The 23,702-nt window shown below is 45.8% G+C and overlaps 1 protein-coding gene across 3 annotated transcripts in view; it reads right to left on the bottom strand.

Annotated features, from left to right (window-relative positions):
- Nucleotides 1–1,827: 1,827 nt before the first annotated feature.
- LOC311234212 (actin-binding LIM protein 1-like) overlaps nt 1,828–23,702 on the bottom strand; it is a 283,408-nt gene continuing 261,533 nt past the window's right edge. For 2 of the 3 annotated variants that reach the window (XM_084321334.1, XM_084321335.1), the window contains 2 exons: nt 22,410–22,470; nt 1,828–3,642 (listed from right to left, as the gene is read on the bottom strand). In XM_084321334.1, coding sequence (XP_084177460.1) covers nt 3,614–3,642; nt 22,410–22,470 — 90 coding nt within the window. In that variant the 3' untranslated portion in view covers nt 1,828–3,613. Of the gene's footprint in view, nt 3,643–11,188; nt 11,270–13,675; nt 13,745–14,548; nt 14,557–22,409; nt 22,471–23,702 lie in introns of all 3 variants that reach the window. The other variant, XM_084321336.1, reaches the window with a different exon arrangement.

The following is a 23,702-nucleotide window of genomic DNA, read 5'->3' as shown; positions in this document are numbered from 1 at the left end:
ATTATTATTATTATTATTATTATTATTATTATTATTATCATTATTATCATTATTATTTTTGTATCTTCGACTGTCAATAACACCATGCAAAAATTTACCAGACCTGAAAAATCTAAGCAAATGAATAAATGGAAGATGATTAAACAGAAGGTTTTGTAGAAACAGTACTGAATTCTGCCATCCGGACACATGCAATTTGAAATATGATTATAGAATATCAGGCCTAACATATGGGAAAAGAAAGGCATACACACATTGGGGGATATCTTCGATGACCATGGTTTCTGCAAGATATATTTAACAAATTTAACCTCACCAGTTCCACAAATTTTTTCTATCTACAATTAAGAGCAGCTTTGAAGGCTCACAAATTCTTTTATGAAAAGGAGACATCGAGAGGCTTCGTCTCTGACTTTTATCGTCACTTACTTACGTCCTCATATGAGGTCCTTCCCCTAGACTCGGTTTGGAGGAAGGATATCCCAAACTTGGAAGTAGATTTTGATTGGGATGCAGTCTGGGCAAACGTTCGGCTATCATCACGCAACCCGGATCACCAACAGATTCATCTTAATTTTGTTCATAGGACTTACCTGACTCCTAGACGTTTGCACCTAATGGGTCTCAGACAAGACCCTCGATGCTCCTTGTGTTTAAACGGTGCTCTTGGTACATTTATGCATATGTATTGGGAATGCCCTCCTGTTAAGATTTTCTGGGAAAAAGTAACCACTCAAGTATCAGAATTTGTATCTCTGACCATACCTACACTGCCTTCTGTATTGTTGTTGAATGATGTTTCTCAGTTATCAACCTCTGTACATGTAAAGAGACTAATATTGTCCGGTCTTACGGCTGCCAAAAAGTTGATAGCGTCATGCTGGATTCAACCGGATAAAATGTGCTGGAAGGTATGGGTTCTTACCTATCTCGATGTGATTTATCTAGAGATATCTACTGCACGAATTTTAGGTGTTAATGATGCCAGCATAGCAGTCTGGGTAGCTGTGGTGGAGAAGATAAATGGTAGCATGTAAACTTGTAATTTTCTGATGTTAAATGAAATAGTGGATGTATAGTCCAAGTGGGGGTCCTGAGGGGGGGGGGGGGGGGGGGGGGCGGTGGAGGGGGAGGGAAGGGGAAGGAAAGAGCGAGGAAGAGCGAGCAAGAGCACATGTATTGTATTTATTATTTTTATGTCTTTTAATCTACATTTATTTTGATTTAATTACTGGACTGTCATTATTGTTATTATTATTTCTGTCATTGTCCTGTGATTCATCATTGATTATTACTGTTACTGTATTGTTTGTCTAGTTTCATGTTAAAAAAGGGAAAATAAAAAACATTTGTTAAAAAAAAAAAGAATATCAGGCCTAACATGGTTATGCGATTAAAATGCGATTAATTAGATTAATTTATTACAAATCCTGTTAATAATTAGATAAAAAAAGAAATTATCACCTGACAGCACTACAGAAAATGTAAATAAAGTACTAATTGACCACAGGAAGAAAGGTACATAATGTACATTATGTTATAGCCATAAGTAATATATTTACATATTGTATCAGCAAAAGTCCAAAACAAACACCGCAACCAGGAGTTGAACCAACAATCAGTGCTCTCACCACTATCTAACTATGAGTATAGTTAGAGGTAAGGTTAGTTTTAACATTATCCTAATAGTTATGTATAGTTAATCCCCACCAAGGGAACTTAGAAGAAACATAAATGATGTCACAGATTGAACCACAGGGTTTTATTATGATGGTTGAACTGCTAAAAGAACACAGAGAGAACAGAAAGCAGGCGGTGACTGTGGTTTTATCCAGGGTTATACTGTTCATGGTGACTTACAGCTTTATTGGCTTAAGATTTCAAATACAACAAATGGCAGTGAGGACTTCATTTATAAAACAGTCATTTCAAATACAGTAACTTCTTACATCAGATGTTCTATTGTCCTTTACTGTTGGATACGGCTTTTGAGATAGGTTTATAGGAATGGTTTATTAGTGCAACTAAAGGGAAAGTTATCTGGTGGTGTTTATATGGGAGCCTGAGACGAGAGAGAGAGAGAGAGAGAGAGAGAGAGAGAGAGAGAGAGAGATACAGAGAGAGAGAGAGATTCTTTTTGTAGTCAGGGTCAGAAATCAATGGCTGACGGGTACAGTGTGAAGAGAACTGTTCTTCCTAAAATCTCCATTTTATTCAGACATTTGATCTCTTAAAATGTTCTTTTAAACAAGTGGAAAAAAACACTACAAATTTAATGAATTTTCTTGGTAAAACAAGCGACAAGCGCTCTTGAAGCAGGCGGTCTGCCTCGCGTTGAGACTTTGCTACCGGTTTCAAGTGAACCACATGGAAACTAGTGATTATCCAGCCTCTGCCTCAGACTGGCATCTTTGTTTTCACTTGTTTCAAGAAAAAATACGATTTTAAATACTAATGAAATTGCTGATGGACATTTCTTGTAATAATGAGTGTTTTGGACAATACATTTTGGATGCCTGGGAGCAGTAGAATAACATGTAACTGGAGACCCAGTGTTTTATTCACTGTCAACAACAGGCTGAGAAGAAGTGACTCAGCCCCAAAGCGTGCAAAAGCTGGCTTGCATTCCAGCCAAGAGCGTCGGAAATTGTCCATTTGCAAAATCCCTTAGCAAGTCCCTTAGTTACTGTTGCTATGTCCAATCGACGTTCAAGATTAACTCCAATATAGCTAATGCACCTCAGCAAATGACCACAAGAAATTAAAATAACATTGTTATTCAACATGTGTTTGAGATAGCATGTCAGTATTACAGAAACACATCTTACTCCAGGAACTGTAACATGACATGACCGGCTGCTCTCAGGTCTGTTTAGTGTGGTACGAAGCCAGCGGACATAGGGACAGGGGTCAGTTGGATTGGTGGAACCCTGTGTCAAGCATTTTGCAAACGGTCAATTTCCTGGTCAGTGCCATGAGGTTCTACTGCAGTGTTACAAAGTTAGACAGAAAATCAACAGCAACAAAGAAAGAAGCAAGAACGGAGGAAGGAGAGCAGATCCATTCCAAGCGAAGCAGGACGTTTAAACAAGCGGGTCAAAAATCATAACATGACCTTATTCATCATCCTTGTAATCCAAATAATCAATATTCACTCTGTTTACACGGCATGGGGAAGCTTCAGGAAAAACACAGAAAAAAAATAGTCCATTTGATTGCTTCCTCGATTAAGTCCCGAAAAAGAGAAGAAAAATGAAAAAAAAAACCTACATCTAGACTCCAGTTGTTCAACGTGTGCTAATCTGGATGAATGTACAGTATTTATTTCTGTCTGCATGCTCAGAAGCTCTGGCTCAGAAGCTCTAGAAAAACTAGGCTCAGAAGCTAGAAGAACTAGGCTCAGAAGCTCTAGAACAACTAGGCTCAGAAGCTCTAGAACAACTTGGTTCAGGTGATCTAGAAGAACTAGGCTCAGAAGCTCTAGAACAACTAGGCTCAGAAGCTCTAGAACAGCGTGGCTCAGAAGCTCTAGAACAACTTGGCTCCCTTTTTCATGTCGTTGCGTTTCCACAGTGGAAGCCTGTCAAACTCCTGGATCTCCATCCCAAAGATGTCAAAGAACGTTTCTGGAGCTAAATGCCGCTGGAGAGGAGAGAGGAGGTGGCAGGAGAAAACAAAAGGAGGGGGGGGGGGGTGGAGGGAGCGGGGAGGGAGAGAGGGAGAGAGGGATGAAGGGAGGGAGGGAGGGGTGGGTGTGATTAGCTTTTAAGCCCACAAAATTAGGTTCACCACAAGCAAAAATGACAAGAAGAAGCAATGGATACTGCGACATTCCTCCTGATATTTTGTGTAACCTTTTCATTTACACAAAGCAGACATGGCCAGCAGGGTTGGGACTGATTCACTTTCGATTAATTTGTCCCATTTCACAGCAAAGTTACTATGTAAACAGGAAAGCTTAGTGCTTCGTGAGGATAGTGAAGCCTAAAAACCACCAGAGCTGAATTATATTAGATAGTAAATCACTAAATTATTAATAGAAATGTCATTGTGAAAATCAAATGATAGATGTTATATCTAAGCCTGATCTTTTAAAGCTGCAATTACTATTTTCTGACCACTAGAGGGCAAGTTTTTATGTGGTGGAATTCTACATGTTTTACAGCCACCAGCTCCATCCAGTCAAAGGGGGATTGACCAAATCCTGGAGGTTATTTACTAAGAATATCCTTTGAAATTCAATGTTGTTATATTAAATGTGTGCCTCCCAGTGTTTTAGTCTGTATGAAAGGATTATTTATTGGACATAATTTGTTAATCTTGCTCAATAATGCTGCATGTGAGGATGATTATGCTAGCCAGTTTACCCATGCTGTCTGATTGAGAATCAGACATGTGAAACGCCGCATAAATAACAGTAATACAAATGTTTTGGATTGATTGAAAAACAATCAATAATGATTATTTCACTCTGTACAAAATACCGTTGACCCTTTCATTTCAAACCTTTATTTTAACTCAAAGAAAGTTGAGGTTGCCCTCATTTGCAAGATGTCAAGTTGACATGCCAGTTAAATAAATATTTACAATTATGATCTTCCGTACACAAACACACTTTTTTCTGACTGTCTATTCTTCTGATAGCAGGTGTTTAATCAAAGATCCCCGCTTTCTAGTCTTGCACAAGGACCAATCAGCATGGGTATGGGCGGGTTAATTTTCTATTGATGGGGATTTGATTGCCTGTTTTTAAATAAAGTGCGGCCGCAGGATTAATACGTTAGTTCGGCCAGAGAAACACTAATTAAAATAGTTGGACCTGCGAAATTTGTACTTTGTACTTTGTAGGTCTGCATTTTAAATGTAAGGAGTAAAAAGTATGTTTTCTCTGAAATGTAATTGAGTAAAAGTACAAGTATACAAACCTAATAATACTTGAGTAAAGTACAAATCCCCCAAAACAGTACGTTTTTGAGCGCCAACCGCTCAGTGCCAAAAATGAGATAATACGTTTTTGGATCGTTTTATCTTTTTACTTTGATCCCTGCTCTACAGACCTGCCGGGAGCGATCTGCATCATTTAGGCACGTCCCCACACATTAGAACTGCATTCTGATCGACTATCACCAGGTGGCAGTATCATCCGTGTCTGAACAGAAATGGCTTGGGGGTTGAAAGTCAGCTTCACTTTCATTTTCTCCTATGTTAGTGGCCCCTCCTTCTGCTGGGACAGAAATGCACAGTGCTCGCCTCAGAATTCCGTTGCATAAGCGTATTTGACCATCGAAACGTGTATAGACATATACACTGGTAATCACGATGGCGATGCGATGGCGATCACTTGGAATTATTCTTATTGGAATACCTTCCGGGTAAGGTACATTCTATGTCTATTTAACGATCACAGTCCTGTGTTTTACCGGACGAAAAACATGGTCGGCAAACATGAGTTAAAAACGATTCAGGATTTCAGGGGATCAGCCAGAACGGTTTGGGCTTATTGCACATAACACATTTTATCTCGCAATCTATGAAAAAATACTATTATCTTGGAAATGCGTGATGTTTAGTGTGTAATAAACTACAAAAACAAACTACAGCATGTGGAAACAAACTATTATTCCCATGCTGCACTACAAGTAATGTTTGTCAAAATGAGCCACACCGTGTCTCTACAGCTATAATACAGAACACACACACAGCTTCGCAAACATAGTGCAATGACCACGGAAACTACTAGAAGGCTGGCATTCTAGGGATAATGATAACCGAATTGCGTGGCACTCAAAATGTTAAGTATCGTTCAGAGTTCTGTAACGTTTGGGGTTTCTATCCTCTCTCAGGAGTGGAAACCCTACTGCCATTCTGGAGTACTTCACCCTGTTAGCTCTGATTGATTGTCACCTGTGATTTGTTGTCACTAATTACTGCATGTGGTTTGCTGGGTATTTTGCCTTTATAGTAATCCTTTGTTCTCCTGTCTGTTGTCGGATCTTCAACAGAAGTACTGCGAGCAGTCGGCCTCGGACAGAAATGGGACTTCTGGTCCGGTTTTGTTATTATGTTGTGTTAATCTATTTTCTCCGTCTTGTGTACGGTTTTCGCTATGATAATTATCTCTCAGTTGAAGCCTGGCTACATTATGCTTTCTCCATTATCCCCTTCCATTATCTTGCTCTAGTGTTTCTGATAATAAAGGAATACTTATTTTGAGAAGAGCAACTCCATCTCCGCCTCCTTCTTCCTTTCTACTATTGGACTCAACATTCCTACCTTGAATCATAACAGAAGATCCGACCATCATGTGCTCCACAGAAGGATTCGGGGAGGAGCTGGAGGCCCAAAGAAGACAGCTGGACGTCGTCACCAATCGCCAGCGGGAAGTAGGCACCGAACTGGGTAATCTGGGAGACCTATCCATCGAGTCCCAAGCAGCAGTAGCCAAGGCTATCTCCACAGCCAACTCAGTGTTAGCTATGGCTAACAACGCTAGCACAGTGGCCGCTGTTGCAGTAACAGCGGTGGGAGCTGTGTCTGGAGCCCCGTCTGCCGGCGGGGAGGAGAGGCAGGTACATCCATCTGTCCGTGAGGAGACCGCCAGATCGTTACGGAGGAGCTCCGGAAGGTTGTCGGGAGTTTGTCACCCAATGCTCTCTTGTTTTTCAGTTACAGCCACGTACTTTCACTACTGAAATGTCCAAAGTTGCATATATAATAACTCTACTTACAGGTTGTGCTCTTTCTTGGGCTACCGCGAAATGGAAGAGTCGTTCGGGACTGCCTTCACCCGAGAGTTGCGATGTGTGTTCGATACCTCTCGGGTGGTATCCATCTATGAAGCCGGTGGGCGGCTCATCTCCTGCCGGCAAGGTAGTCGCTCTGTGGCGGACTACGCAATCGACTTCCGCATTGTAGCTCGAGAGGCGGCTTAGCAGGAAGTGCCCTGTTGTGTGTTGTTTGTACAGGGGCTCTCTGGGCGGATGCAGGATGAGCTGGCTTCACGGGAGCTGCCTGAACAACTGGATAACGTCATCAACTTGGCAATATGGATGGACAACCGACATCGGGAGAGGGAACGCGAGAGGGAGGCTTTGTCACAGGTACCCTTCCGCCTTTCTCTTGGTGTCAAGACAGATGTGCAATATACAAGAGAGAGCTTGGGTGACGAACCAATGCAACTGGGGGCCTTGCAACTTTCGGACGCAGAGAGGCAGAGACAGATTGAACAGAAGCGTTGTTTTCATTGTGGTCGCACTGGACATCGCTTCAGTAATTGTTCTGGCTTGTCGGGAAACGGGGGGGCTCGCTAAACTTGGGGGGAGTTATAGCGGGTGGGCATTCTACCTCTGTCACTAATGAGTCACGCACCTTTTTTAATGTCACTGTTGGGTGGGGGGATTCTCTCAAACAGACCAGGGCATTAATTGATTCGGTGGCGGCGGGTAATTTAATTCATGTAAGGTTAACACACGAGTGGGGGGTTCCTCTAGAGACGCTGGAGGTGCCTATCCCGGTGCAGTCATTTGACGGTCGACCACTGGGTAGTGGGCTCATTACACAGCGCACGGCGCAGCTGCGTCTCCAGGTGGCCGGGGGTGAGTGGGAATGGTTAAAATTTTATGTTGTCATGTCTCCTCATTCATCCATTGTGTTAGGCCATCCGTGGCTAGCAGAGCATAATCCTTGTATTAATTGAGCTATGGGTGAACTTTCAATGGAGAGGGGCGTTAAGTCGGTTTCCGGCGAGGGTTCACCCACCCCTTTTTCTTCTTCTCTTTTGTCTCCCTACAGGATGGTGGTAAGCGTTGCAGACTGTATTACATCTCCTAATCCCGATTTAGCAGGTGTACCTGAGATGTATTGGGACCTGGCGGAGGTCTTTAGTAAGACTCGTGCTAAAGCACCACCGCCTCATAGATCTTCCGACTGCCCCATTAATCTTCTACCTGGTACCTCTCCACCCTGTGGTCGAATGTTTTCTCTCTCTCGCCCTGAGACAGTGTCCATGAATACCTATATTCAGGAGGCACTGGCCGCGGGGCACATACATCCGTCCACATCCCCTGCAGGCGCTGGATTCTTTTTTGTAGCAAAAAAGGATGGTAGCCAGTGGCCGTGCATTGATTATAGGGGGTTGAACGACGTTTCCATCAAAAACCGTTACCCCCTGCCTCTCATGGACACTGCCTTTGAGTGTCTACAGGGGGTGCAGGTCTTCTCTAAGCTTGATTTACGTAATGCCTACAACTTAATCAAGATTAGAGAGGGAGATGAGTGGAAAACTGCATTTAATACACCTAACGGGCATTATGAATATTTGGTTATGCCTTTTGGCTTAGCTAATGCGCCTGCAGTCTTTAAAGCCCTAGTCAACGACGTGCTGCAGGATTTAATCAGGGTGTCTGTCTTTAGATGACATTCAAATTTTTTCTCACGATATGGAGCAACACCAACAGCACGTTCGTCAGGTTCTCCAGCGTCTCCTTCACCATCAGCTGTTTGGTAAAGCAGAGAAGTGTGTGTTTCACACCGACACAGTTTCTTTCCTGGGGTTTGTATTGACTAAGGGCGATCTACGTATGGATCCGGCCAAGGTGAGTGCTGTACTGGACTGGCCATGGCCTTCATCGCTCAAGGAATTGCAACGTTTTTTGGGCTTTGCACATTTTTATAGGCGTTTTATTCGCAACTTTAGCGCCTTAGCCACTCCTCTGACAGCTCTCACTAAGGCCTCTCTCCCTGGCTTTGAATGGTCGCCTCGGGCAGAGTCAGCCTTTCGCGACCTCAAACATCGGTTTACCTCCGCCCCTGTACTGATCCGCCACGATTCGGAGGCTCCGTTTATTGTGGAAGTGGATGCTTCCGATATCGCGGTGGGGGGGTGATCTCTCAGAGATGTTTAAAGGACGGGAAGGTGCATCCCTGCGCCTTTTTTCCCCCGCCGGCTGTCTCCAGCCGAGCGCAACTACGAAGTTGGTAATTGGGAGTTGTTGGCAATCAAATTGGCACTGGAGGAATGGAGACATTGGTTGGAGGGGGTGGCACACCCTTTCATTGTTTGGACCGATCATAAGAACTTGGCTTACATCCAGGGGGCTAAACGCCTTAACGCTCGCCAGGCCGCGTGTATACTTTCGACCAACAAATGTTTGTTTCTGCGTTCGAGTTTTGCGCTCTGATTGGCCAGGTCATGTGACATGTGGGCCAATCGTGGGACGGCAAGTGCAGCGCCTATTTCCGGGTCTAACAGCCTGCAAACTACCTAACGCCTAGTTTATCACTGGTTAAGCTTAGGCGACTCTTTCGCAGTAGGTTAAGGTTAGAGTTTGGAATCAGGGCAGGCGTTCTATCGCCAGGCCAGGTGGGCGTTATTCTTCACTCAATTTCGATTTTCCATCTCCTACCGGCCCGGTTCCAAGAACGTCAAGCCTGACGTCAGTTTGACCCTCCGGACCGGGAGGAGAAGCCCCATCCTATTATTCCACAGGCCCTTATTCTGGCTCCCGTGTCATGGGGCATAGACAGGGTGGTAAGATCGGCTCTGGCACGGGAGCCCGATCCCGGTGGGGGTCCTCCGGGGCGGATGTATGTGCCCAAGGCTGCGCGCTCTTGACTGCTGCAGTGGGCGCATACCGCCTCCCTCACTGGCCACCCTGGGGCTGCTAGAACCCTGGAGTTTATCCGTAGGAGGTTCTGGTGGCCTACAGAGGAGGGGGATACACGTTCCTTTGTGGCGGCCTGTCTGGTGTGCGCGTGTAGTAAGACCTCTCGCTGTGCACCGGCGGGTCTCCTTCGCCCGCTTCCTATTCCCAAACGTCCCTGGTCACACATATCCCTGGATTTTATTTCTGGCCTTCCCCCGTCCGATGGTCTCACTACCATTTTGGTGGTAGTGGACCGCTTTTCCAAGGCGGCCCACTTCATTCCCCTCCCCAAGCTTCCCTCGGCTCGAGAGACGGCTGACCTGGTGGTGCAGCACGTCTTTCGGGGTCCACAGGCTTCCAGTGGATATGGTGTCAGACCGGGGCCCTCAGTTCGCCTCCAGGTTCTGGAAGGCATTTGCTTCCAGCCTCGGCGCCTCCATCAGCCTGTCGTCTGGGTTCCACCCGCAGTCCAACAGGCAGACGGAGCACGTCAAGCAGGATCTGGAGGGTGTTCTGAGGAGCTATGTTGCTGGTAGTCCTGAGGTGCCTACGGTCCAGGCCCACGTGGCTCGCTGTTCGCCGGACGTGGAACCGGGTTCAGACGGCGCTGCAGAAGGCCTCTGTTTGACTTGTTGAAAATGTCTAGAATACAAATGTTGAGATTGTTGGTGAACAAGCGACTAACTGCAGCTATGTTGTATGATGTTTCTTTTTTGTTGGCTGGGTTTGCGCATGTGGGTTAAGGGAGAGGTGGGCTATTGCATCATTGGTTCAGGAAAGATGCATACTGGCTTGTAAAGACGGAAACGCAAGGGTGGTGTCTTCAGATTTGTTCACTCTGGGACCCGTTTTCAGAAAATTGCGTATTCAGGCTCCCAGAACACGGTTCCGTGTGGGCGAAACGTGCATACGAAAACACTTTGGTGGATACACCCAAACTTGTCTCCGTGTGGACATGGCCACAATGAGACCTTCTGATAGCAGGGTTGATTTGCCACATCCATTCCACACGGAGACGGAACCGATCTTTTTTGTTTTCATTTCAAAAAAGTTTTCTCTAAGTCGTCTCAAGAAATACGTGCGTCCAAACGAAACCACTGAAAATGCTGTAACACTGCCACAAATGTACAAAATAAACATCTTGATTGATTGAGGGTTGATTGAGTAGGACACCATGACTCAATGAGACCTTCTGATAGCGGGTGGTCATAAAACCTTTTGAAAATGCAGTCCCAAATAATTATTGCAGCTTTAATTCACCAAACAGTTGTTGTTGTTGTTGTTGTTGTAGCTAAAAATAGATAAAACCTCCACAGGATGCGGTGTTTACATAGTAACTGCATACTGACAAAGGGACAATTCTCTCAGGAAGTGGATTCACTTCAAAATGAAAAAATATCGTCCTATCCAATGTATTGGCAAGTAAATGATAGCCCTCAAAATAATAGCTTGTGATTTGTTTACATTTTCAATTGATTATGTTGAAAGTGAATTGACCATTGCCCTGGTAACCAGTATCAACTGCGGAGATAGAAAAGTGATACCTCGAGTCTGGTTCTGTCCACTTCCCTGGGTAGTTTAGCTCTTCCTCTACTCGTTATCAAGAGCATTTCATAGGGGTAAACCTTAAGAAGAAGACACTCTGTCAGTCAACAGGACAAAGACTAGCGATAGAGTCATAGGGTTAAACCTTAAAGGGAGAGTTTGCATGTTTGGACATTAAGTGATACTTGCTAGTAGTATAGTTGATGCAATACCATTAGCTTACTCAATCTGAGTCCCCCAGAGTCCGGAGCGACCTGGGAAGCTTCAGACAGGCAGCAAATGGCATCACGAGTTAATCCACACCATAACATGCTGGCAAAACGTTCCAACTACCCATAGCAGAAGACAGCGTGCCTCGAGCATTGCCTATGTGTGATTCATGTTAGGCCCAGCATGTGGCTCGGGAGGTAGAGCAGTCGTCTGGTAATCCGGAGGTTCCCGGGTTTGATTCCTGCTCCTCCCGGGCAGCGTGTCGAAGTGTCCTTGAGCAAGACACTTAACCCGTAGTGCTCCCGATGTGCAGGTTGGCACCTTGCATGGTTGCCTCCGCCGTCGGTGTGTGAATGTGTGGTTGTAAAATGTGAGGAACAATTGTAAAGCGCTTTGGATAAAAGCTGTTGCTATGTAGCCATTTATGCCACTTTGGGACTAGTTCGCTAGTTCCAACTCTTCTGAAGCATTTCTTATAGTTACAATGTTTGCCTGCATGATATTGTGTGGATTAACACTTTTTTAACCCTTTTTGCTGACTAGTTCACTCGGAGACGGACCTGAACTTTGACCCCATGGGACTTGGTGAGTAAGTTAATGGCACTGCATCAACTATACTACTAGCAAGTATTTTATACCACTTAAAACGTCCAAAAATCCCCAAACTATCACTTTAAGAGCAGACATAAGGTCGGTAACAGGACAAACCCTAGCACTACAGTCATAGGGGAGAGGACAAATAGGTCAAAGGTTAAACTAAGTAATTTTATATAGGTACAGGTCACAACTAGTACTGAGTCAGTTCGTACACTGCAAAGAAAAGTCATTTTAACAAGTAATTTAATTTTGTATTGAGTGTTAAAATCGTATCCTCCTTTCAAGATTTGTTTTCATAAGAACAATAGGATTTGAGGACTCAATACAAGACTGAGTGTATTGCTAAGAAGGTAACTTTTCTTATTGCTGAGTACAGTTTAGAACGGGCCACTAACTCAGTAACACAGAACAAACCTAGCACTAGATTTCATAATAAGCTTAAACTGAACGTTTATGAGAAAATACATAGGATGGGATATTTCCTTTGGTAATTCTGACTCAAGACGGGAGGGAGTGGGTGTGTGTGTGTGTGGAGGTGAGGACTGTGTATCATGGTGCCGGTTATTAAGCCGTGGAAACGTGCATTAGGTTTATAAGAACAAGGAGAGGGGACAACAATGTGAAACACCACGCTCTACTCTCACACAGTAACACGAGACATGATCTCAGTATGAATCACAGGGAGGACTGAAGTCCCGGGAGGCTACTGTTCCATTAGGACAGATCAACTACCATCGTCGGTTTGACAGAAATGCTCGATAATAATAAGCTAGGAGTTCTCCGAGGGGCCCCCGGGGGCCAACTCATATCCACACAGTAATGGACAGGTCTTTATATACCGAGCAGTATATAGTGATATGAGTTGTTTGAATGGTCACCCTGGTGTTGGATTCTCCACTGTATGCCGTATACAGTATCCAGTCACTGTAGGTCCAAGCTATGCACAGATGAGCATGGAGAAGCCAGCATGCTAAGCGCTAAGATGACTCCGCAGCTCCCAATAGCAGCATGCTAGCTGAGTAAGCCAGCTATCCTAGGGTCCGATCAAGTAACCCAGATATCGAGAGTATAATTCTGGAACTCTGCTATCCGTGGGACTAATTAAAAGTGACCCAGTTGCCGTGAATCGAATTCAGAAACCCACATTGAGAGTGACCCCAGATATTGTGAGTATAGTTACCCTGATCTCGTCTTATGCAAGAAACCGGCTATCGCCAGTCTAAGGCATGGACCCAGTCGCTTTGAGGATATTTCTGGAACCGCGCTAAATCTATGCTGGAGTCCCTGTGTTCTAAGTGTATTTCAGGAACCCAGTTAGCTTCAATCCGTACGGTATTCCTGGAAACCTGTGTCCCCACGTCACAGTTTTCAGTGGAGAATAATGTTTATTTGATTCCTCTTTCCTTGGGCTGGCGTTTGCTTATGCAGAGGTTGAATTGTTTAAATATTAGTTTAAACAACAATCGTACAGATTAACAAATGTTAATGAATGTTGAAGTTGAAGGGTGAGTCCTTTTTCTAAGTTTTTCTAAGTATAAAATGTAGTAATATCATTGAACAATGATCGTGCTTAACGGGCACGTGTGGTGCCTTCAAGATCATCAGACAATTGTAAGCGGTCTACGTCTTTATCAAGGCTACAGGGTTTTCAACAAGGCAAAGAGAAAGGAGATACTTGCTTTCGGTTCCAACATATTAGGCATAGATACTCCCCTGTCCATCCTGGCTGCTCGACCATCCTTTATGTGCTAAAGAATAGAACATACACACATGTAATATAGTGGACGGGCTGCTTGGCCATCCTCTATGTGCCAAAGAATAGAACATACACACATGTAATATAGGGGAAGGGGGATCGGGTCGATGGTATATGAATCTACGATCTCCAGGTCTCTAATGACAACGGTTTGCTAGTTTCACCAAATGGAACAAGTCATTGTGGAATCCTCTTCAACCAGGTCTATAGTCTACTCTTGGAGCTCTCGTCGTAAGACATATTTCTAAATTGTGTATAATTTGAAATGAGACGCTCAGCTCAACTGAAAAGCGTCTCTTTGAGGCTCTCTGAGAATTATGTGTCTAAATCGTATATACATTCAGATGAGACATTTAGCTCGAACTGACGTAAAATATTAAAATGAGACATTTAGCCCGACTTGAAACATTGGTAAAAAAAAAAAAAAACAGACAAGACAAGGGATGGGGCAGTGGTTTTACAACAGAGTACAGTACTGCCTGTGGCACCAGTAGTACTACTGCCTGTGGTACCAGTAGTACTGCCTGTGGTACCAGTAGTACTGCCTGTGGTACCAGTAGTACTGCCTGTGGTACCAGTAGTACCAGGGGCATGACAAAACACTGCACTGCATACCCTGGAGTACACGCTAATCCAAACAGTGACACAAGCGGTTAGCAGGGGGAGGGCAGGTGGGTGAGCTGAGGACAAGGTGTGTTTTGCAACCACTGAGCAAGCAGAGAGAGAGAGAGCATGCAGGGTGACGAGCGTGCCAGGGGGTGGGGGGTGGGTGGGGGGGGCAGCTGATGGGACATACCTGAAACTCTGTGGGACAGAATGGGACAGAGAACGAGACACACAGTTAACGGTCTTCCTGTCAAATATCCTACCAGGCTACTGAACGTGTAGACACAACATTGAAATACTGCAAAAGATGACACAAATTAATCTCTTCTACTTAGACTTAGCAATGTGTTTTTTTTGTTTTTTTTTTGGGAAGCAGGCAGTCCATTCCCCCTTTTTTACCGTAGTAACGCTGAGAGTGAGATAGAGTAGAGGAGACACAGGGGAGAATGTTCTTTATTGAGACAGTAGGAAGGCTGAGAGGGAGACAGAGTAGAGGAGACACAGGAGAGGGGGTTCTTTATTGAGACAGTAGGAAGGCTGAGAGGGAGACAGAGTAGGAGAGACACAGGAGATAAGGTTCTTTATTGAGACAGTAGGAAGGCTGAGAGGGAGACAGAGTAGAGGAGACACAGGAGAGGAGGTTCTTTATTGAGACAGTAGGAAGGCTGAGAGGGAGACAGAGTAGGAGAGACACAGGAGAGAAGGTTCTTTATTGAGACAGTAGGAAGGCTGAGAGGGAGACAGAGTAGAGGAGACACAGGAGAGAAGGTTCTTTATTGAGACAGTAGGAAGGCTGAGAGGGAGACAGAGTAGAGGAGACACAGGAGAGAAGGTTCTTTATTGAGACAGTAGGAAGGCTGAGAGGGAGACAGAGTAGGAGAGACACAAGAGAGAAGGTTCTTTATTGAGACAGTAGGAAGGCTGAGAGGGAGACAGAGTAGGGGAGACACAGGAGAGAAGGTTCTTTGTTGAGACAGTAGGAAGGCTGAGAGGGAGACAGAGCAGGGGAGACACAGGAGAGAAGGTTCTTTGTTGAGACAGTAGGAAGGCTGAGAGGGAGACAGAGCAGGGGAGACACAGGAGAGACGGTTCTGGTGGGATCTGATCACAGGCCAGCAGGTAGGGTCTTAACCACTACGCAAACTTACTTTAAATGGAAAATCCACCTTAAAACTATTAAAATTGTGCTATTCACATGATACTGGGCAGTTAAGTCAATATCTATAAACATAGACAACTGTCTCCCTAAGCTGGGAATTAGTGACCTAACCCTACCAGCTCATAGCTTTTAGTTTGAGATGTTACATCCAAACGAGCTCAACTTAAATAAAGGGCTTACAGCTCTGAATTGGAATAATATCCTCATCCCAGTAAAATCACTATGGGTACTGTAGTTCCATTACTCACTGTCTATGGGGCAGCTCCAGGATTTGTCTCTTGATGACATCATCATTAGCCATATCCCAATACACCCTCCCCCCACCTATATTTTGTCCGCACGTGATATGTATATTTTGTACGCACGTGATATTTATATTTTGTACGCATGTTGTGATATGTATATTTTGTACGCACGTGATATGTATATTTTGTCCGCACGTGATATGTATATTTTGTACGCACGTGATATGTATATTTTGTACGCACGTGATATTTTGTGCGCACGGGATATGTATATTTTGTACGCATGTGAATATGTATATTTTGTACGCATCAGCCTATTTGGTTTTTGCAGAACTTGGAATAACACAGAATTGCATGGCTTTTTTTCTATCTCACTTTTCCCCAGACGCACACTGTTCCAAAAATTATTACAACTATTTCCACTGCTCCAAATCAAGAAAAGATTCATGGATATAGGTGCATTTTGGCGGCGGACACGGTGGTTATGTCAGTTTAACGATCAGATACATTGAAAGTAGGGCTGTCAGTTTAGCGCGTTAATTAGATTAATTAATTACACAGCAAATTATCGCGTTATGAAAATTAACTCAAAATGTATTTAAATTTTTTTTTATATATAAATATTATTATTATTATTTTTTTTTTATCTCATTCATTCCATAAGAACGTAGAATAAACATTTACAAACTTTTTTGTAAATGTCCATTTGCATGTTCTTGGTATCTGATTCTAGGGACATCTATGGATCTCAGGGAATGTATTCCCAGTGTCAGAAATACTGTGTCTGTTTGTTACTAGGCTTGAGTAAATTGTAATGAACCAAATGAGAATATCAATTCAATTATTTTTTTTATAATTTTTTCTTTGACTGTGAATAACACTATGCTAAAATTGACCAGACCTGAAAAATCTAAGCAAATGAATAAAGGGAAGATGATTAAACAGAAGGTTTTGTAGATACAGTACTGAATTCTGCCATCCGGACACATGCAATTTGAAATATGATTATAGAATATTAAATATCAGGCCTAAAATGGTTTTGCGATTAAAATGCGATTAATTAATGAATTACAAATCCTGTAATTAATTAGATGAATTTTTTTAATCGCCTGACAGCACTAGTTGAAAGTGCTCAGCCGGATGAACCGGGCAGCACCGCTCTTCACTCCGGGTTCGTCGTCAAACGCCGGTCCCGGTGTCAGAATGTAGGAGAGACCTGTCCGGTTAGCGTCTATTCGAATACCAACCGGTTCATGCTTCCGCGTTCGCGTTTTGCAAATCTGATTGGCCACTGCCGTTTCTGGTGCGATCTGATTGGCCACGGACGTTTCTGGTCATGTGACATGTGCGCCCAATCGCGTGACGTGCCCATTTCCGCCTCGACCAGCAGCAAACTACCTAACGCCTAGTTAACACTGGTTAAGCTTAGGCGACTCTGTCGAAGTTGGTTACGGTTTGGAATCAGGGCTGGCGTTCTATCGCCATGCTCTAAGACAAACTCTAACCTTTGAGCTTAACCGGTGAAAGAACTTGCCGTCACACGATTGGTGCGACCAGAAACAGCAGTGGCCAATCAGAGCGCAAAACGCGAATGCGGAGGCATGAACCGGTTGGTATTCGAATACAGGCATCCGGTTATGGAGAACCGTTTTTCGTAACTCGCAGGTGTTGCACAGATATATTTCCCCAAGTGGATCAATAAAGGAATATCTTATCTTATCTTATATGGAAACACACAGATTTGTGACGTTTGTCTCTCCTTTCTCTCCAGACGCACATTGTTCCAAAAATGTCAGCTCCTCGATATTTCAGTTCAAATAAAAATTGTTTACATAATCTCAAAATACTCTGTAAATAAATTTTGATACATACAATATTAAATACGTACAAAAATGTAGGCCTATCATTATTATATGTTATACTACACTGTAGGTTAAGTTTCTAGGCCCTGCAAAAACCAAATAAACTGATACGTATCGAAATATAAGTATCACTACAGAAATATGTATTACATACATTACTTTTACTACTGAAGATTTAACGAAGGGTGTCTCATTTCTTGTAGCTCCGTTCTAAAGGGCCATCACCCAGTCGGGGGCTAAGCTATAGGGAGGTGTAGTCTGACGTCGCTTTGGACCGCCCGCAAGGTCCACCCGTATAGGAATTTATCATTGGAAAAATTGATTATCCGCTATTGTAACAATTCTGCCTCATGAACATTGGCAAGCTTTCCATTTTTGCACAAAATGAGTTCCCTTCTATCACTAACATTATTGTTTAAGCATTTGTGGTTGAAATAAAATTCTGCGATTTAATTTTTTACGATTAATTGCAAATATTTTCATGTTGAGCTATAGATTGTGGATGAATACGCACAGAAAGGTACACCATGCAAATGTGCATGCTTTATTTGTTTTATACGAGACGATTTAGAAATGGGCAATAGGGAAATACATTGCATTTTCAAGATGGTGGACCGGCCGGAAACAGCAATGACGTAACCACTACACCTCCCTATAGACCAGGAAGTAACCACTACACCTCCCTATAGGGGAAGGTTATATATCGTATTAGCTTATGCTCTGCGCTCAAGTGGAACACATCCCATAGCCAGCCTAATACTGAATACACTTCACATGTACACACCCATCCGCCTGGCCACACCACTTGAGTTTAGTGCCGAAATAGTTGTTGGAAAGGAGCTACGTGGACATTGTATCTTATTTTTTCTCTCTCTCACCAATTTCCGAGAAAAGCTAAGTCATAATGTCTGCACCTTCAGGGGGTTCGAACGCTCACAACGTCACCCTTCACCAGCGTTTCTCCATTGCCGCGTCCGCCGTGTGTCGTGGGGCTGCTCTGACTCCACGGTCGTGGCAGTCAGATACGCCCGAGCGGCGCCCAGTGGTGAGTCTGCCTCTCCGAGGGGCCGTTGAACTGCCGTCTCCCGTGAGATGGCCTAGTTCCGGCCCTGGTTCCCCTGCCAGTGGACGGTCGGCCGATAGGCCGACAGCTCCTCTGGTGCCTGGGGATTTGCGACGCAGGCTCTTCGCCTCTGCTCGCTCCCGTTGTAGGGCGGCGGGCTGCAGGGGCGAACGGCCTGGCTTTGGGGAGGTGCTGGAGCCGAACGAGGGTGCTCTTGCCCTGTCTCCGTTTCTGATGGAAACTGAGGATCACATAGAGGGGGCGAGAGCGCTCTTGTTTGATGCCCCAATGGATTCGTATCATTCTCCCCCTTGGGGTGTGGCAGGGAGTGTTGCGTCTCCTTGGGGTCCCTTGTTCTCCGGTGTTGGGTTAGAACCTCCGACCCTGAGACAAGATGCCCAGCTATCTGCCGCGTCGGATGATGGCGCCCGACATGGCAGCCTCCCGTACGTGAGGGACGCGGGCGACGTGGAGGGAGGTGCGCAAGGGGAGTTGCGTGCCTTGTTCCCCGAGCTCATGACGGCCGCCGCAGCCGCTAATGGTGTGGCGTTGCCGCAGCCTCTGCCTGCACCTGTTCCTGATGACATGATAGGTCATCTCTGGCAACGTCGTCCTGTGAGAGAGACGGGCGTTGTCTGCCCATTTTTCCCGTCAATGGAGGCCTACGTGAAACAGGGACAGGTAATCTCCCACATCACTGGCCTTACCCCCGCCTACGTGCCAGTCACGCAGGTGGAGGGTTTGGTCCAGGGACTAAGGGATGGGGTGCCTCGGCTTGATAGCCCGATGACATCCATTATTTGTCCCGAAGTGGTGTGGGAGCCGTTGCGGAAGCCGGTTCCCCAAGGGAAATCGGCTAGGCAAATGGCTAACTGGAGTGACCAGGCGTACATCGTCGCGACTCAGAGCCTAGCTGCGACGTCCAACATCGCGCAGCTAGCGCGCTACATGTCGGGATGATGGCGGGGCGGGTTGGTATTGGACGACCATCAACAGTACCTTCACGCCCAGGCGGCTGGAGCCATCCTGCACCTTACCCAGCTGCAGGCGATAGCCGCCGGGAAGGAGCACACCCTGGCCACTCTGTCCCAGCGCCAACTTGGAGCAGGCGCGGGTGCCGGTACAGAAGAGGATTCCCCTGCTCACGGCCCCCCTCTCCGATGCTGGGCTCTTCGGGTCGGCCATGCAGCAGATGGCGGCTACCTGCAGAGAGATGGAGGAGGAGCGCGCTGTGCTCCAACCCCATTTCCCCCGACCCGATGCCACCGGTGATGGCCGACGGAAACAACGCCGGCAGAGGCCCGCGACCATTGCCACCGCCACCACCGCCGCTGCTGCTGGGCCTTTGTCCAAGAAGGCCAGGAGTGGAGGGAGTGCCTCGTACGCCGCAGCGAGCCGCGCCACGCCCGGAGGTGACGGTAGGGATCGACGAGACCAGGCGCCCCAGAACCGTCCCTCCGGGCCGGCTCCCCGTGGGGGCAAGCACCGTGCTGCACGCGGCAGGCGCCGCAAGTGACTCTCCCCTGTTTACCCCTGTTCCCTTCCCTTCCATGATTTTTGTTACTAAATAAAAGGTCCCTCCTGGTGAGGGACTGTTTTTTGTTACAAACTGTGTTTTTATTCACTGTTATATATTAGGGATACGGTGTATAAACCCTCACCTAGCTGTGGGGTTGTGTGTTGTTTAAGTGAGTAGGACAGTTTTCTTATAAATCGTTCTGGTCGCTATATGTGTGCTTGGCAAGGCCTGTGGCTAGCACTCGGTCGAAAGACTTGTCTTCCCTCATCATGAAGAAGTCTGTGTTCTTCTTATAGTGGTAAATTTTACCGTTTGTCTGTGTGTATTCTGTTACATTGGAAACATGGTATCGAGTCCACAACTTGGTTAGAGTGCTAGCCTACAGAAGTGCTCGTATATGTAGCTTGTACCGAGGTCTTGACCCTCTCCTAAACGTATGTGTTTTTTCTTAAAACATAAAACACGGGTGACGTGTTTGCACATAAGCCTACAGCCTTGTATATAAAACCTGTTCGCAGATGAGTTATCGTCTGTAGCTGGCGTGCATTGGTTTAGCTTATCCTTGTGGATATATGTTTTTCATATAGCATGCTGGCTACGCGGGTATCATCGCTGCTGGTTGTTTTTCATCGTATCCGGGGTGTGGGGTCATGAGGGGGTGAACTGATAAACCCCTCCTCCCCTCTTTTCTGATTGGTCAGGGGGTTCGGCCTTCTGTCCTTTGGGCTTCCTGTCACACTGTTTGGTCAGCGTGTCACAGGGTAGGGAGAGGGGGGGGGGAGGGAGTTCCCTGGTCCCACGCCATATTTGGGCAGGTGGGTCACGGAATTCCCCCTGCCATAGAGTACGTCACTGGGCGCGTTTCTATTGGTTGTGAGACTTCCGTGAGTTCTTTTCAGGCTCCATGTTCTGGACCTCTGTTGTTGTCAAGATGGGTTTTGCGGTGCGTGTGAACTTAAACAAACGTTTTCTGCTCTGCGCTCTGTTGCATATGTCTTGAGCTTTTGGTCACGTAGCTCAATGTTACATATATCTTTTCAAATTGTTACTCACGTGGGAAGTCTCTCTGGGGGTTCCCTGTCTCCTCTCTTTTATACAGAGCAGGTTTGACAGGGGTGTTTTTCCCTCAGATGCGTCATATGGGACCCATATCTGTGTCTCTTGGCCGGCTTCCTGCCGCTCTCCCAGGCGGCTTGGATGGAACGTTATCTGGGTTCTTGTTAGAATTACCATTGATATGTTTTGGGTCTCGATGTGTACATAGTGCTGGCCCTGGGTGCTTCTGTGTGGAATCACGCGTGGGCTTGCGCGCCTTGGTTGCTCATTTCATTGTAACAGCGTTTTCATGGGGCAACTGGGATGGAGTTTGTCTCTTCCGAGCGCCTGTGTACTGGGTTAGTCTCGATGAATTCTCGTTCATCTCTGGGGGGAGATAACGGAATAGATCAGAGCATTGGCGGAGGGGTCTCACGCTTTTGGGGTGGGCCACCGGGCGAGGTGCTTTTATGTTCTGACCGTCTTGGTGGCGCCCTCTGTGATGTTTTAGATCGACACGCGTACCTACCCCCCTCTTAGGACTGGGGATGGTTGTGGGGTGCGTCAGCGGGTACATTTGTCAAGCTTCCGCTCTGCTCAGCTCCTGTGTTCCACTTGAGCGCAGAGCGTAAGCTAATACGATATATAACATACGGTTATCCTATAACCATAGTTATATGAGTATAGCGAGCGCTCTGCGCTGGACTCACTGAGGACCCCGTGGTCTTCGCCTTCGGTGGTGAAAGACTTGGGAAGGAGCTGGTAGTATGGCCATGCCCCCGCTTATGTAGAGGAGCGGATGGGGGTGTGGCCAGGCGGATGGGTGTGTACATGTGAAGAAATTTATTCAGTATTAGACTGGCTATGGGATGTGTTCCACTTGAGCGCAGAGCGCTCGCTATACTCATATAACTATGGTTATAGGATAACCGTATGTTTCCAGTCATACTGGTGTTCTGGATGAAAGCATCCTCCAGTAGTAGGTTAGGAAGGAAACCATTCACTTCAAGATGTGTGGAACTTTATGGAGCAGTGATCTCCTCAGTGTGTGTGTGTGTGTGTGTGTGTGTGTGTGTGTGTGTGTGTGTGTGTGTGTGTGTGTGTGTGTGTGTGTGTGTGTGTGTGTGTGTGTGTGTGTGTGTGTGTGTGTGTGTTGATGACCTCTCACCTCTTCCTCCTCCACACATGTCTCCATAGCTGCTGTATTGGGTGAAGTCTGTGGACTGGGGCTGCAGGGGAACAAACAGCACCATCAACATTAAAGGGATACTTTTTGTATTTTAACTGAAATAAAAGCGGACAAATAAATATTAGATAAATCCTCTTAACCTTTTCATTTTTGAGGACTGCATACCTTTTTTGCAAACCAAAACAACATACTTTATACTTATAGCACATGCATGAGCCTGGTCTCTTTTGAAAGATGACATTCTGAAGTTTCTGATTCCAGAAAGAAGATTTTATTTTAGTGCTAACGTAATAGAGTAACATAGGTCTGAACTTGAGTTGTAGAAAAACTTTTTACTCTAGTTTTTCTGTAGTAGTTAGTAGTCCCCAGAAGGGGGTATGGCATCCATACGGACCAATAGCCTGAACCCTTATGTAGTACATGTCCAAATTTCATAAAGATCCATTCAGAAATGAGTGATTAGGAGTAATTTTGGTAAACTGTGTACAAAAGAAAAACGAAAGGTTATTCTATAACCTAGTTATATGAATACTGGCTGAGCATCTCGCTCTTGCCAATGAGATAACTCTTATCTCCTAGCACATAATGTGCTCACGAAACAAACAAATGCACTCACTTGCACGTGAGCAAGCCACGCCCCTGTGTCTTTCTATATGACGCCGGAAATAGTCACGCTCCACCTTCCTCAGAACGATTTCCATACACGGAAAAAAACATCCTCAGGGCGCTAAGAGCGAGACGCTCAGCCAGTATTCATATAACTAGGTTATAGGATAACCTTTCGTTATATTATCATACTGGCAATCGCGTCTCGCTCTTGCCAATGAGATATGGGGCAGAGCAGACGCGTGGCCCGACAAGTATACCCCCTGAGGGCCCGTAAGGCCCAGCCAGGGAGGAGGGGAGTCCGGTCCACCCGCCCGTCCTAACGAAGGGGGGGAGGCAATCAACTCCACCAAAGTGCGAAAAAGGGGGAACCAGGCACCCCTGAAAACGCACAGCACAGGCGGGACCACGTGTGACACAGCACCCCGTGGCCCACACCCACCTGCTAGCCCACCGATGGTGGGACGCAGGAGAGGTCCCAGACCTCAGAACCGCCTGGGAGAGGGAACCCCCAGTCATGTCCACGAGGTAAAACTTAACTAAATGACCCGGGGAGGACCAGGAGGCCGCAGCACAGATGTCCTCCACCGAGGCCCCCCCTAACAGGGCAGCAGAGGCCGCCACTCCACGAGTGGAGTGCGCCCTGACGCCCCCGGGGGGGACCTG

This window comes from Notolepis coatsorum, assembly GCF_963971535.1.
Source record: "Notolepis coatsorum genome assembly, chromosome: 9".
Classification (NCBI taxonomy): domain Eukaryota; kingdom Metazoa; phylum Chordata; class Actinopteri; order Aulopiformes; family Paralepididae; genus Notolepis; species Notolepis coatsorum.
This window is presented reverse-complemented; position numbering and strand designations above follow the sequence as displayed.